This window comes from Pongo abelii, chromosome 10, assembly GCF_028885655.2.
Source record: "Pongo abelii isolate AG06213 chromosome 10, NHGRI_mPonAbe1-v2.0_pri, whole genome shotgun sequence".
Lineage (NCBI taxonomy): Eukaryota > Metazoa > Chordata > Mammalia > Primates > Hominidae > Pongo > Pongo abelii.
In genome coordinates this window covers 67,761,665-67,777,595 of record NC_071995.2, presented here as the reverse complement: position 1 = coordinate 67,777,595, position 15,931 = coordinate 67,761,665, and the positions used below count along the sequence as shown (strand labels likewise).

Here is a 15,931-nt window from a genome sequence, read left to right as displayed (position 1 = left end):
TTTAACAGAGAACATTGTATTTATCATGTACAACATGTTTGAAGGCACATACACATTGTGAAATGGCTAACTAGCTAATTAACAAATGCGTTACCTCATGCCATTATTTTGTGATGAGAAAACTCAACGTTTACTCTCTGCATTTTTCAAGAATTTACAATATATCGTCAGGAACTACAGTCATCCTGCTGTACCATAGAGCTCTTTAGTTTATACTTAACTTTGTGATTATACATGACCTTGGTTAGAGTAAGTACAAAGGCAGTAAAGACACACACATACTCTCTCATATCTGTCATCCAGATTATGAAACTGTTAACATTTTTGAGTCATTCGAGAATGTTTCAGACATGATGCCCACTTAATATCTCAATGTATACATATACACAGTGTGTGTGTGTGTCTGTATATCTGTGTATGTGTGTGTGTATCCTAAGTACAAGGACATTCTCCTATCTAACCACAAAATCATCATCAAAATCTGGAAGTTAACGTTGATTAAAATTACCATCTAATCAACAGGCCCCATTCAAATTTCACTAATTGTTCCAATAGTATCTTTTATATGTACAGGATCCAATCCTGGATAATGTGTTTCATTTCTATAAGCCTTAAATTTCTCCTCTGATGAGATTAGAATGGGGATAACACTAGTCCCTCCCTTGTCCTGGTTGCCGTGAGGATTGAAGGAGACAATCCATATAAAGTATTTTGTAAAGTACTATGTACCTGACACAGAGTATGGCCTCAATAAACTTGAATTATCATAGCACAGGCACTAACAATACCACATATGCTTCAGGTTCTCCATAAGCAAAAAACAGTTCATGTAACTATTCAATTACATCACAAAGTTTACATGGAAACTAACTTGAGTGTACCACTCAAGTTTTTCCTCTGAAGAATTCAAAGCTAAATGGCATCTTACAAATTCTTTATTGATTTTCTGTCTGCTGAATAGAGACCAAACTTCTTAGCCAAAAAAGTAAGGTCTTCTAGGATCTGAATCCAATCTCTCTTTCCAATTTTTTTCCTTCCTATGATAGTACTTTGACAGTTGTGGACAGTATCTTCCCAGAACTTAGAAAATGCCAAACAGGTCAGGCTTGGTGGCTCACACCTATAATCCCAGCACTTTGGGAGGCCAAGGCGGGTGGATTACTTGAGATCAGAAGATCGAGACCAGCCTGGCCAACATGGTGAAACTCTGTCTCTACTAAAAATACAAAAATTAGCTGGGCATGGTGGCCCATGCCTATAATCCCAGCTACTCGGAAGGCTGAGGCAGGAGAATCATTTAAATAGGAGGTGGCAATGAGCTGAGACACTGCACTTCAGCCTGGGCGACAGACTGAGATTCCAACTCAAAAAATAAAAATAAAAAAAATGCCAAACCAAACAATATAGCACATCATTTCTTCCATAAGATACAGAAGTATTCGTTTGTTAAACTAGCTGAAAAATTTAACTCTCAAATCCTTAATAAAAAGTGTTAAAATAATACAAGTAGAGAATAAAAACAAAAAGATTTCAGCAAAGTTGGACTCAGTGTCATTTCAAAATTACTAATCAGTACGTGTCACAGACTTTCCAGCATATAGACAACCCAAAGTGCAACAATTAAATCTACAAATGACAAATTTCAAATCCAATAAGCTGTTTATTAATAGCAAATGGTTTATTCTTCAAAATGAAACTAGTCCTTGTTTTTTTCACATAAAATATTCACTATGCAAAATGAAAGATGAGATTAATAAGGAATGTAAGGTGTTTAATACTCCATTAAAATTTATTATTTTTTCACCCAAAAGAATTTTCATTTTTTATTCATAATCCATATACCCACATATACCAAGAAAACAGCTATATTCAAAGTACATAATTCATTTTCACTTGAATATAGTTCAGGCAAGTACACTAACCAATTCATTAACATAAAAAATCTTTGTATTAGGTTTGCATTAAACTTTGACATTTTAATCAGTAACTATTTATGATTCTTTCTTCTATCCCATATACTATGAATTCACCTCTCTATATCCTGAAGGTTCACTGAATCATAAAACGTAAAAGCATTTGCATTTCTGGAAACAGAAAACAGTACAAATCCTATGGAGGAAAATTTAGCAATAACTTCAAAATGATATTAAACCTGTGACCCAGCATGCCACTCCTGGGGCTTTATCCTAAAGATAAACTGGCAACATGACAACAGCACTCTTTGTAATAGCGAAAAACTGATTTAATGAACCAGGGTACATCCTCATAATGAAGCACTGCACAGATGTAAAGTACATATCCATATAACGCTATGAAGTGACATCGAAGATATACCAGTAAGATAAAAAACAGGATAAGTAACAGTAAACTACCTTTTATCTAAAAAAGGAGAAAAATAAAAATAAAATATATATATATATAATTTTTTTTTAATGGAAAGGCTAGGTTCAGTGGCTCACACCTGTAATCCCAAAAACTTGACACACAGAGGCAGGAGGACAATTGTGGCCAAGAGTTAAAGACTAGCCTGGGCAACATAGTGAGATCTTATCTCTACAAAAAGTTGTAAAATTAGCTGGGTGTGATGGTGCAGGCCTACAGTCCTAACCACTTGGGAGGCTAAGATGGGAGGATGGCTTGAGCTGAGGAATTTGAGGGTACAGTGAGCTTTGATCATACCACTGCACTCCAGCCTGGGTGAAAGAGCAAGACCCTATCTTGGAAAAAAAAAAAAAAAAAAAAAAAAAAGAACAAAAGAAAAAAAAGCAGGCAAAATGGTTACCTACAGGAGAGATGACAGAGTGAAAAATATGAAAGCCAGACTTTTTTCTGAAAGTACCTTGCTTTACAGATTTGATTTTGAGCTTGGAACCATGTAAACAGTAAAAATTAAAGTTTAACAAAGAATCCCTAAACATAAAGCAAATAAACTTGTGTATTGAGATGGTAGCTTAACCACACAGAAAAGAACTACTTCAAGTGATTTTAAAACATAACAACATAAATATATATCCCTAATGGAATGTATTCTAAAAGCAAAAGGAAGTGAAAAAAGTCATAACCTATTTTCAATGTTAATTACAGTAGCAATATTGATACTGTGATTCTGAAACTTTGTTATAAGATGAAGCAAATAAGTTATGCTAATGTCATTTGGATTTTAGCTAAAAACTAAGATTTTCAGCATATTAGAAAAAATACAAATATAAAATCAAAGAATTTAAATCCTAGAGGCCTAAATTTGACTCAGAAACACCAGAAAAAAAATTCTAAGTTTATCCAATGAAAAGTTGGTCAGCATAGCAACGCTGACCAACTCAGGAGCAATGCGCACCCATGTACTCAAGAGTAATACCATGTCCTCCAAAAAAGAACACAGGCTCCTTGGGAAAACGGCTGATTCCAGCCTGGGACAGAAACGTACGAAAGGACCCTGGAACATCTTGTTATACCAGAAAGCAAGTACACCATCAAAAACTACTGGACTGATATCAAAAGGACTTCCACTAACCAAAAACGGGACAATCTGAACATCAAAAAGGATAATATCTGCAAAGAATTGAAAGGCAAATATTTTTAAATCCATGAGGTCACAATGACACTAAAAATAAAGCAAAGTACCTCACTGGCCTTCTTTGATCAATGCTATGGAACCAATTCATTATTTTCAAAATTGGTAAATAAAATGAAAGAATGAAGTATTTTATCTGGCTTTCCTGTATATCAAGGAACTGAACAGCTCATGAGAAAAAGTTCTTTTTAGCAGAATTCCATTTAATAAATATAACTTTGGAATCCTAATGAAATAATGGATTTAGGGCAATAATTATTTAAATAGCTATTAAAACCATAAGGTAAAAGGTTGTCTGAGGAACTTTATAGTTAATCAATCAGAATGAGAGTACCTGAACTCACTGATCACATCTTGTCACAAAAACAGAGACAATCAAACATTATGTATATTATGTGGCAAATAAGAAATGAACATCACTGCTGTTAATGAAGCATTCTGGCCTCTCTAAGAAAAAAAAAAAAAGACCCCAAACCAAACAAGCCTCTTGATGGTCATCAGTTTATAGTAAATACAGAGGAGAAAGGAACATGTTAAATAACACCACAGGGACAAAAACAGCAAAATCTAGACTTTGGGAAACTCTCATCATAAACAAACTACCTGGTTTTTCCAATAAACTGTAAAAAAAAAAAAAAAAAAAGAGGTAGAGGGAATTTATAGACTTAAGAGAAATAACTAAACACAATCTGTGGGCCTTGTTTGGATTCTTCTTTGAATAAACCAACTGTAAAAACAAATTATGTTATTAGGAATTATACTTAATTTTAGGGATAATAATGGTATAATGGTTGTATTTTTAAAATCCTTATCTTTTAAAAAAGATACACACCTAAGTATTTATAGATGAAATAAGATTACTTGGATTTGCTTTAAAATAATCCAGGGAGAGAGGAAGGGAACGGGAAGCCAAGAAGCCAAGTCATTCAACTACCAGCCCCAATCTCACAGGAAGTTAAGTTGGCTCCTCCCGTAACAGCTAGTATTTGTTGAGCACTTACTAAATATTAAGCATAGCGCCATCTATGGTTGAGGAAACTGCAGCTTAGAGTAGTCAGAATTAAAGTCTACCGTTATTAGACTCTACCGTCCAAGCTCTTAACCACCACGACACACTTACAAGTAGAACTGCTTTGCCACTCCACTGTTCCACTGTTCTAGTGAAAATGTTTCTCTTAGTTTTGAATTAAAATCCATCATGCCTGCAACATTAACCCTATTTTTCCCACATATAAACACAGTATTTCAGCAAGTATTTACTAATGACCTACTCTGTGCCAGGCTCTGGGGAAAGAAGAAAAATCTACTCTGCCTTCAAAAAGCCTATTAGAGTAGGAGACTGACAAGTAGAGGCAATGATATGTGATAAATGCCACAGAAGATGCAAATAAACTCAGAGACCACAAGGGAATAAATCAGAGGCAAAGGATTCCCGAAAAAATAAAGCCAAAGGAAAGATCCAAACAACAAGCAGGAAACGAGAAAGACAAAAACCTTTGTAAGGGCTTTCCAGACATGTCCACCATGTGAAAGCAAAGCATTTATACAAAACGCAGATACTCCATTAGCTGGAGCACAAGCTATGAATATAAAGTACAAGTCTCCAAGAGAGGCAGGTTTGAATGCCACTTGTCAAATTACTGAGACAATCTGAGCCTAGGTTCTCCCATCTGGAAATTTGTGCCTTGGTTTTGCTACCTAACACAATGAAAATTAAAAGGTATAATACTATGTAACAGTGGTCCCCAACCTTTTTGGCCCCAGGGACCAGTTTTGTGGAAGACAATTTTTCCACAGACAGGGCAGAGGGTGGGAGGGGATGGTTTCGGGATGAAACTGTTCCACCTCAGATCATCAGGCACTAGATTCTCTTAAGAAGCACGCAACCTAGATCCCTCGCATGTGCAGTTCACAATACGGTTCGCACTCCTATGAGAATCTAATGCAGCTTGCTGATCTGACAGGAGGTGGAGCTCAAGTGGGAATGCTCGCTTGTCCGCCACTTACCTTCTGCCACTTACGTCCTGCTGTGCGGCCCAATTCTTAACAGGCCACAGACCACTTTAGGTCCACAGTCCAGGGATTGGGGACCCCTGTTATATAGCACTTAGGACAACACCTCTGAGCAGTGTGCTTCTAACCTATAATGTTTCCCTTCTGGGGGATACATTTAAATATTGTCTAAATTCAAGTCACTTCTGAAAAGGAGATTATTTTGAGATTAAATTTAATCCCTTTTTCAAGCACGTGAAATTTCCATAAAATGTAATTTAGCTGGTAATGAGCTGCCAATCTCACTGGTCTGAAAATCTTTTGCCCTTTAAATATATAGGAGCTTTAAGATTTAATTCACATACAACGTCTTTATAAGAGTAAAATAAACTACTATTTTTAAGCAGCAGTACCTTTTGCATTAAACAATGAGTGATTCAAAAAGAACTAATTTCAAATGATTATCCCAATTAATAAATTAAACTTGTCAAGGATCATGACCAATAAGTAAAAAAGATGATCACATTAAATTCTTATGGGTGAATTACCAACACAACTTGGCTGGCCTTATTACTGAGCTCCAGGTAATAAAGCAGACTGCAAACCACAAGAAAAAGCTGATCAAATCAATTTGCTTCTGATCCCTAATATGCATTTCCTGTTAATTTTTCTTTCTCGAAATCAGTACTATCATAGCAAAAACAACAGCCAATCTTTACTGAAGGTTAACTATGTGTCAGATAGTGGTGCTAAGAATTTCATACATATTAACTCATTTAATAAATGCCTAGAAAGATCCTAATAACTTCTTATGAAATTTACTTATTCTAATTAAAGTGAATTTTTAAAATGTTTCCCTAGGCATCCCTAGGACAACTCAAGAAATCAGGATTAATGGGAAAATATTTTCAATGAAACATCTGAAGAACATGAATAAAATGAATATACATATTTTAAATGAAATCTAGCAACCTGATTTATATCAGTAGTCCAAAAGAAAAAATAAAATCCATTTTTCCACAAAAAGCACATTCCCCTAATTTGGACTTACCTTGACAAATGGGAAACACAGAATTTTTAGAAAAAAAAAAAAAAAAACTAAAGCTGTGATTTTTATCTTTTTTTCATATCAATTTAATATATGTGAAAATAATTTGAATTCTATATTTACTAAAATTCCTCAAAGCACTACACTCAGAAAGTAAATCATTTCCAACAAAGGAGGTAATACGGCAACACAGCAGAGTAGAAGCATCAGTACCTGAAGAAGAAAGCTAAGGCTCCTGATCAAGCTCTGAGATCTATCTATGAACCTGGGCAGGGAATTTATCTGAGCCCAAATATCTTCATCTATTTCACTGTAGAATTGGATCAAATAATCCTGGTAGATAAAGGAATGTACTTGTCTACTAGAAGAAAGGCCAACAGGGTAACTTAACCAGTATTCACTATCTCATGAAATAGCTTGTACTCTGGAATCAGTCTCAAATCTTGGCTTCACCAGTTACTAATAAAGTGACCTAGAGATCTAAGTCTCAATTGCTCATCTAAAAATGGAGATGACAGGTCAGGCACAGTGGTTCTTGTAATCTCAGAACTTTGGAAGGCCAAGACAGGACAGTTGCTTGTGCCCAAGATGTTTAAGCAACAACCAAAAGCAACATAGCGAGACCCCATCTCTACAAAAAATTTAAAAATTAGCAGAGTGTGGTGGCATACGCCTGTGGTCCCAGCTACTCCTGAGCCAGGGAGGTTGAGGCTGTAGCGAACTGTGATCGTGCCACTGCACTCCAGCCTGAGCAACAGAGAAAGACCCTCTCTCTCTCTCTCTCATACACACACACACACACACACACAAGGGCCAGGGGAGATAACTGTACCTATCTCCTAAGGTAGTCATGAGAATTAAAGAGCTTAGCACCATATCTGGCGCTTACCAATTAAGACTGGCTGTTACTATTATAATGATCTCTAGGACATTTCCTAATACTGGCCAAATATTTTGATCATACTGTATCAGCACAAGCACTATCACTAAGAACAAAAAGCAATGATTGTTGAGTTTGGGTTTAAATGTTAAAAATTAAAAGCTTATTGTTTTGAGTGATTTTCCTCAAAAAAAGTAAACATCTATATATTATATTGTAGTATAATTTTGTTTTACTTTTATTATCACAATAATAGAAATTAAATATTCCAAGGCATGTCAAAAGAAAAGGTTTAAAGATTATGTAAGCACTATTTTCCTCTTTCAATTTATTCACAGACAGTTGTGGAAGGGCTGGGGCAGGGAGGAAAGTCCAGATGCTTTTTAAATTCCCAAATGACTTCTTAATTTAACATGAATTATGAAAGAAACAGTTTCTGAGATTAAAAATGAGACTGCTACTTCAATAACATATAATGAATTGAACTGTTATAAATTCCATGAATTAGTTACAAATTCCATCACTTCTTTAAAAACCTTCCACATTTACTATATATATAAAATACATTTATTTCATACATATATGTGATAAATTATATTTATTCTTGTTGGAATGGAAGGATGATTGCCAGCTTCAACACCTCCGGGCAAATCCTGATACTAAGTGCTAAGAATACAGATACAAATGGACCAAAGAGATGGCACACAGCCTCTACGAGCCACGGCATGATTATTCTGAGGGTTGTGGGGAGGGAAGAGGGAAGAGGAGAATGTCTCAAGGAGAAGTAAAATATAAGTCAGATTTTCAATGCTGAATACAAGTCCAGTAGATGGGCAAGAGGAATAGGATAGGACAGTCAGGGAATAAGGGTCTGGCACTAACAAAACTAACAAAGGAGAGTAACAGAAAAGCAGGCTTCAGAGGCAGACTATGACAGACCATTAAAAGCCTTCTTTAAAAGAGAAAATGTTGCTTAAAGTTTATCCTGAAGAGATGGTGAGATCTACATTTTAGAAAGTATAGATGTATTGTAATGTAGTCATTTAAAAATGACTCCCAAGGCAATGAGAACTTTACTAGAGACTAGAGGCTGGTTAAACAATTACTGTCTGATCTAATGCCAAGGTCATGCACTGGGAATGAGGGGATGGAGGCATATATACGTATGGAAAACATTCAGAACAGCTTCATTTATATTTATTCGCAAACACACAATTATCCCAGTTAATCTTCAGAGCATTCATTTGAAATGGTTCTTATCCCTATTTTACAGATACAAAAAAAATGAGGCTCAGAGAGACTAATTTTGTCAAATAGACAAAAAGTAACAGAGCTAGTATTCAAAATCTGGTGTGTCTGACTCTAACACCTAACTCCACTACATCTGAGATACACTTAGAAGGTGAAATGGATAGGGAGTAGGGAGATGAGAATAAAGGTTAAATCACAACAAAGGATCTCTAAGAAGTGAACAATCCTGGGTGCAGTAAACCACCATGGCACGTGTATACCTATGTAACAAACCTGCATGTTCTGCACATGGTATCCCAGAACTTAAAGTATAAAAAAAAAGAAGTGAACAATCCAAACAGAATAACGTTTAATCTCTGAACCCTTCTCTTACTTTCACAAAGACAAAACTGAAGTTTCTCTAAAGCACTGCTACTGAAATGAGCATTTGCTATTGCTTTGTGTTCTATTATTTTCCCCTATATTATTTTTGTTATCATTTTCTCCTCTGTTTTGCTACTATGCCAGAATTTAAAATACTTATTCAGCTCCTTACAGGACTTGGGGGAAAAAAAAAAAACAGCATATAGATCAAAAGAAACAGAAACTTGAATTTACTATAGTACCCATATTCCTGTGTATTTTTTTTAAAAGTGTAGATATTTTATACCAAGGAATTAGTGTTTTTTTTAAATTTGTAATAATAAAAGCAGGAAATGTAGATTAAAATGAAAAAATAAATAAAGAACAAAGTTTGTAAAAGTACTGTAGTTAACTGCTCTTATCTTTGGGAAATACTAAAATATCTACAGGTGAAATTACATAGGACTTGCAATTTGTTTCAAAATAATATAGAAGTGGGAGAAGCGGATGGATGAGGACTGATCATTGTTGATAGTTACTGGACTACATGATGGAAACTTTCAGGTTCATTATACTATTGTGTCTACTTATCTTACTTGAAACTCTCCATAATTTATAGTGCTCTCAAAATAAAAAGGAAAGTTCAAAATTTATTCAAATACTGCATAATAAAGGAGGAAGAAACAAAACAAGTATATACATAAAGTCATTTTTTCATTAGCTTTCATAATAATTTTAAAGTTGGCTTCCCAAACTAGCATTTTAGTTATGACAAAAAAAAAATCACATTTATCTTTTAAGAAGCGCTCTATGTTTATAAATGTGAATGCAATTAATAGCCCAAGGGCAAAATTAGTCAAATGGTCAATCAGGCAACACAGTTTTCCCATTTTTATTATAACAAATCACAAATGAATTCCCACTAATTCCACAATACTTTTTTTTTTTTTTGAGACGCAGTCTCGCTCTGTCGCCCAGGCTGGAGTGCAGTGGCACAATCTCGGCTCACTGCAACATCTGTCTCCTGAGTAGCTGGGATTACAGGCGCCTGCCACCACACCCAGCTAATTTTTTGTATTTTTAGTAGAGATGGGGTTTTGCCATGTTGACCAGGCTTGTCTCAAACTCCTGACCTCAAGTAACTGTCTGCCTCAACCTCCCAAGTGCTGGGACTACAGGTGTGAGCCACCGTGCCCAGCCTAATTCCACTATACTTCAATGTACAACCTGACATGTGTAGAGACGTTAGTTATTGCAGTGTGTTATGTTGATGGTTTTCAGAAAATGTTCTGAACTTATGAGTTAATATTATATTATATTTAATTACAAGTATTTATTTGTAATAATACAATATGAGCTAATATTTAATTACAAATATTTATTTGTAATTAAATATTTATTTAAATTAACAGAACACCGCATGTTCTCACTCACAAGTGGGAGTTGAACAATGAGAACACATGGACACAGGGAGGGGAATATCACACACCAGGGCCTGTGGGGGAGTGGGGGGCTAGGGGAGGGACAGCATTAGGAGAAATACCTAAGGTAGATGATGGGTTGATGGGTGCAGCAAACCACCATAGCACGTGTATACCTATGTAACAAACCTGCACATTCTGCACATGTATCCCAGAACTTAAAAGTATAATTTTAAAAAAAAATCATTTTCCAAATTTCTTTTTCTCAATAATGGAAGACTCATTTTATATATCCTCTTAAGAATATATGCCAACTAAACATTCAACAGGTGCTGAAGTACACACTGAATGAATAAATAAACAAGAGTCTTTAGAGAAGGAATGAACAGCAAAGCAGTAAAGAGTGGAGACAGTTATTCAGGCTACACTTTTGCCGAAAAAGAAATGAAACAGTAAGTACTTTGCGAGAGTATCAAAACTGGAGAAATTGAAGTTTGAGAAAACCGGAGCATTTTAACAGACTAACTTCAGAAAACCTTCCTTCTAGTTCAGATTCTGTCACGGACAAGCTGTGTGAACTGACACAAATCATTTAATCTAAGCTTCAGTTCTGACATCTATAATGGTAGTGATAGTATCTCCCCTGCCTACCTTTGAGAAAATCAAATGGCATCTCAATGTAAAAATGTTGTACACATTGTAAAGCACAACACAAATGTATGATTCTATAAAGATCTAAGAAAGAAAAAAATGTAATGGGGGAAATAGCAAAAGCATACTGAGGGGTTTGTCTTACAAATCAGAAAGGATCTTTATCTATCTTAGGTAAAAGGGAAAGAAGGGGAACACTAGCCTTTCTGAGGCATGTAGTTCAAATATGATTCTTTTCCCCACAGGGAATTGATACAAATTTGCTTATTGTTTTTTCAAACTTATCTTGGTTTTTCTTTTATACTTTATCCTTACCTGACAACCAGGTGCTCCCAAACAAATATTCAATACTATTACTTTTATCTGGGCATATCAAATTACAATTCACTTACTTAAGTGGTTCTAAGCTATCATCTATATGCTCCTTTATGCTCATAGGGCATTCTCACATTCTTGAATACTTTCTTCATATTAAACTGTCAATTCATATACTTATTTGTGTATGTATCCATACCCCTCAGGGGAATTTCATCAACTGCCGTTATGATTATATTTACAATCCTACTGTTAATGACACGCATCAAATCTTTCATGAACTTGAACTATTTGAATAATTTTCATTCTTTTTCCTCTACGTAATATCAGTTTATGGCTATAGTTATCTAATTTCGTGTTGCCTATATTCTAAGATAAATCAGATTACTTTTTCCACTTTTCTCTAACCATGACTAATGTACGATGTAAGCTTATAAAAACTACCTCATTTAGTTGTAAGCTGAAAAGGAAAGCAGAAGGAAAAATAGAGATACCAAGTTAATGCTCCCAGCTATATAAGTATCTTCCTTTTCCTTCCTTTGTCCCTTCATTTCTCAATGTTCATTTCAATTTCTACTGCTAGAGCAGCTTCAATACATCCTAACATTCTTCAACTGATCATCCATCACCAAACAGCACAGTACTTACCTGGCCCAATGCTAAAGCTATAAAATGAGGTAAGCCCTACTCTCGAAGCACTTGTAGACTACAGGAAGAGACCACCTTGTCAATAAACATGTTTCTAGGGCCCTAGAAACAATTACAAATACAACACAAATATCAAAGTTCATAAATACCAAAAAAGAGGTACTCAGTATTATAAAAGCACAAAATTTTTAAAAAGAGTACCATCTGGTACAACCAAGGATAGTAGTATAAAAAAGGAAAAACAAGCTAGAAAGCAGTTTACAAAAGCTCAGATATTTTGTTTTTAGGATATCAAATGCGTAGTAACCAATTTACTATCCTTTGATGAATTGCATCTTAATCAGAATTATATTGGAAAAAAGTTTAGTTTGAAAAAGTGTACTCCCCTGGAATATCTTCAAAGCTTTCCCTCATTACCTCAATGCACAAATATCTCTACCCACTACCCATCTGTCCTTCCTCTCCACAACTACCCTAGCACTTTGTCTTAGTTGACATTCATTAAAATATGTAAAGTGCGTTCTACATTTTGAAGAACTTATAAAAGATATGGGAATGATTATAAGGCCCTACCTTCCATATTCCTTAAGAACAGTTTCCTTTAACCCCTACTGTGACTTGCAGAGTAGATGCTCAATGAGTATTTGATTTAAAAAAATCTCTGGTGACACAATGAGAATTACATATTACATTAACATTACGTATCTCATAAAAGCTAAATTACAAACAGTTCTTCAGCATAAGCTACACATAAAGAAGTGATAATGTAGTGATTATGAGCAAACAATTCTTCAGCATTACCACTTATACATGACGAAATGACAGAGTGTAGTGGTTAAGAGCACAGACATGGAAGACAAACTAACATCTAATCTAGACCTGTCACTTAATTAACTATGTGACCTTGAGCAAACTACATAAGGTCTCAGCATCTCAATTTTCTCAACTACAAAATAGGGATAAAGTATTATCTCCTCGCTCACTGTGAGAGTAAATGGGTATAAAGCTTATACCAGGACTTGGCTTGATAAGCACTAGACTTAAAAGTAACTGTAGTAGCAATGCTGGCATCACTGTCTTCAGAAAACTTGGATATTTTTAAGCCAGAAATACAAATGGTAACACTTGTCATCTGTGTGCCTCCTTATAGTTACAAAGCTCTTTAATAGAAGGTGCAGACCAGGAATGTAAGAAACAAGAGCACTACGTTCCATTTCGGGCAGTCGGATACAGTTTTTAATACCGGCTCTGTCACTGGCCAGCTGTACGACCACCTACAACTAAGTAACTACAGACAATTATCGCAACTTTCTAAGCCTCCGTTTCCTGACTTGTAAAATTTGATAAACCACCTATATCCCGGGAATGTCCAGAGGACTGAGGACTCAAGGTATCGAAAACAAGCACACACAGTGCCTTGCACACAGTCAAGCTCACATTGGTTCCTTCTCCCCTTCCCCACATTTCTAATGGAATATCTTATTAAATCCTCATTTTACCATTATGAAGTTCATATTAGGTTGAAACATAAAAAACAGCAGAATATTAGCAATTTCAACCTAATAGTATTTCCACTGACAAATGGAGAAAATAAACTCAAACAGGTTAAATGTTTTACTCAAGGTTTTATGCACAGTAAGTGATGGAGCTGAACATTAAATAATTTTTCATTCAGCCAGCTCACTAATTTGTTCACTGACTCCTGCTGAGGGGGAAAAAAGCATACTAACTACTATAATGCATATAAAACTACTGTAATCTACAACGTATTTTTTCCTGCCATGTTTAAAAAATGAGGGGGTGAAACAGATTTCTAAGAACCTTTCCATTTTAAAAATTATTTGTAGAGGATGTGTGTGTTGGGGGAGGATGAGAGTTTAGACAAAATCAAAGGTAAAAAATATTAAAGGAAGCATATGGATAACTACACTAATTCAAAAAGTACAATAGGATCTATTCAGAAATCCCACAAAGCAGCTAAACATTAAGTGGCCATCCTGGTGAAAGGTTACAAGTATTCAATACCACAGATGAGTTGTTTGCCAAACACAGAAGGAAAAGTTATATCAAACACTTTGGTTCACAAAGGTATACATTAATATGTAACATTACTGTAATGGAAAAAAATGCAATGGCTTTTCCTTTAATAGTTAAAAAATGGACTACTTAATTGTATAACTGTTTATTTCTATAAATTCCACAAGGGCTTTAGGATTAGATCACATAAGCCGCATCTGGAATACACTGTCTGTCCAAACATGAAAAGTCCTATCAAAATGCACAGTACTAGTAAATAAATAACAAATGATAACAGAACAAGGCCCCATAAAACTGGTGAAATATTTAACAGTATCAAATATTTACTACGATTGGTCTACAACCCTATTCTGCCTCTTTTCTCCTTGATTTGTCATTCACCACTGGAAAAAAAAAAAACCTTCATGAACAACAAAATGAGAAAAAGGATAATGAACAAGAATTGGGTCTTTCAACTGATTTACAATGGAACAGTTTTGTTGTAATCCTCTTATGGGCCCCTCCTCCAATTATGCAATCATTCCACTGCAAGAGATTACAAGGCTTTTAACCCGACACTGAACGGAAGGAGTTGGGGTGAAACAGGAGGTGTATAACAGGTAGCCTCCGACAGGCAACATTTCCATGAAACTAAATTGCCTCTCAGTAATCAGTACTAACTCAGCGCTCGTGTCTTTCAAGACCTTACCCTTTCATCTTGTTTAATCCCATAACAACCGGCAACTCTTCACATGCTGCGGCTTCCACCCAGCATCATCACTTCTGGAGCCAGGAAGCTTGCGTTTCCTGGGCGGTCGGGGCGAGTTGTCAACGCTGGGAGGGCAGAGCCATGCAATCCCACCCGTGCAGTTCGTCTCAACTCCCCCGAACACAAGTCTGGCGGCACGGAGCTGCCTCCTCGGGCGCGACTCCGGGCGCCTGCCCGGAATTTCCCACCAGGTTTCACCGAAACCTCCCGAGGGTGACCTCTACGCCTCAGCACGGTGCCTCGCGCGTCGTTTCCTGAGACTGGGGCACGAAACCACCCCAGGTCCACAGCCGTGCCGCGCGGCGTCCGGTGTTGTGAGCTGCTTCCGACTTGTTCGGGAACTCTCTCTTCACCCTCTTCGCGATCGCGGCCCTCCGCTCCCGGCCGCGCCCGCCCGCCGCCAGGTAACCTGCTGGACTCGGGCTCCCTGCCCCAGGCGCGCGGGACCGCGCAGTTAATGTGTAACGCGCCCGTGCCCGGGGGCGGGGAGCCGACGCCCGACGCCCACCAGCAGCCCAGGGGGCGGCCGGCTGACCCGGGGCGCCGAGGTCCCCCCACACGCCGCCCCCAAGGGCCCGGAGCCCAAATGCCCAGGCGGAGAGCGCGCTCACCGGGCCGGGGCATCCCGCCGAACCCCCGCCTGCCGCGCCCTCCACGGCGCCAGCACCTGCACCTGCCGCGACCGCCCCTCCTGGCCGACTCGCCAGAGGCGGGCGCGCGGGCGCCGAGGGGGGCGGTGCTCTACGCTCCGGGCTTCTCCCTCCCGCGGCCGCACTCACCTGACGAACCCACCGCGGCCGCTGCCGGCGCTCAGGGGCGCTCACAGAGCCGCAGAGAGCGCGCCCCGAAGCAGCGAGAGACGGAGGAGGACGGCGAGCCCTTTCCGCTACACTCCACGGCGGCGGGCTCACTACGCCGGCAGCCGCCGAGGGAACGTGGGACTGCGCCTGCGCCGGAAGCGGGGCCGGGGGCCGGGAGCCGGGAGCAGCCGGTCCTCACGGAGGGAGGGCGGGGTAGGGGGTGTGGC

The 15,931-nt window shown here is 37.7% G+C and overlaps 1 protein-coding gene across 2 annotated transcripts in view; it reads right to left on the bottom strand.

Moving 5' to 3' along the window:
* RAB3IP (RAB3A interacting protein) overlaps positions 1 to 15,836 on the bottom strand; it is a 69,060-nt gene extending 53,224 nt beyond the window's left edge. Inside the window, 1 exon segment of one of the 2 annotated variants that reach the window (NM_001135415.1) lies at positions 15,684 to 15,836. Coding sequence is in view for 1 of the 2 variants with exons in the window: in NM_001131126.2 (NP_001124598.1) it covers positions 14,845 to 14,867 (23 nt within the window). In the remaining variant the exon portion in view is untranslated. 2 annotated transcript variants of the gene reach the window in all.
* Between the last annotated feature and the right edge of the window lie 95 nt (positions 15,837 to 15,931).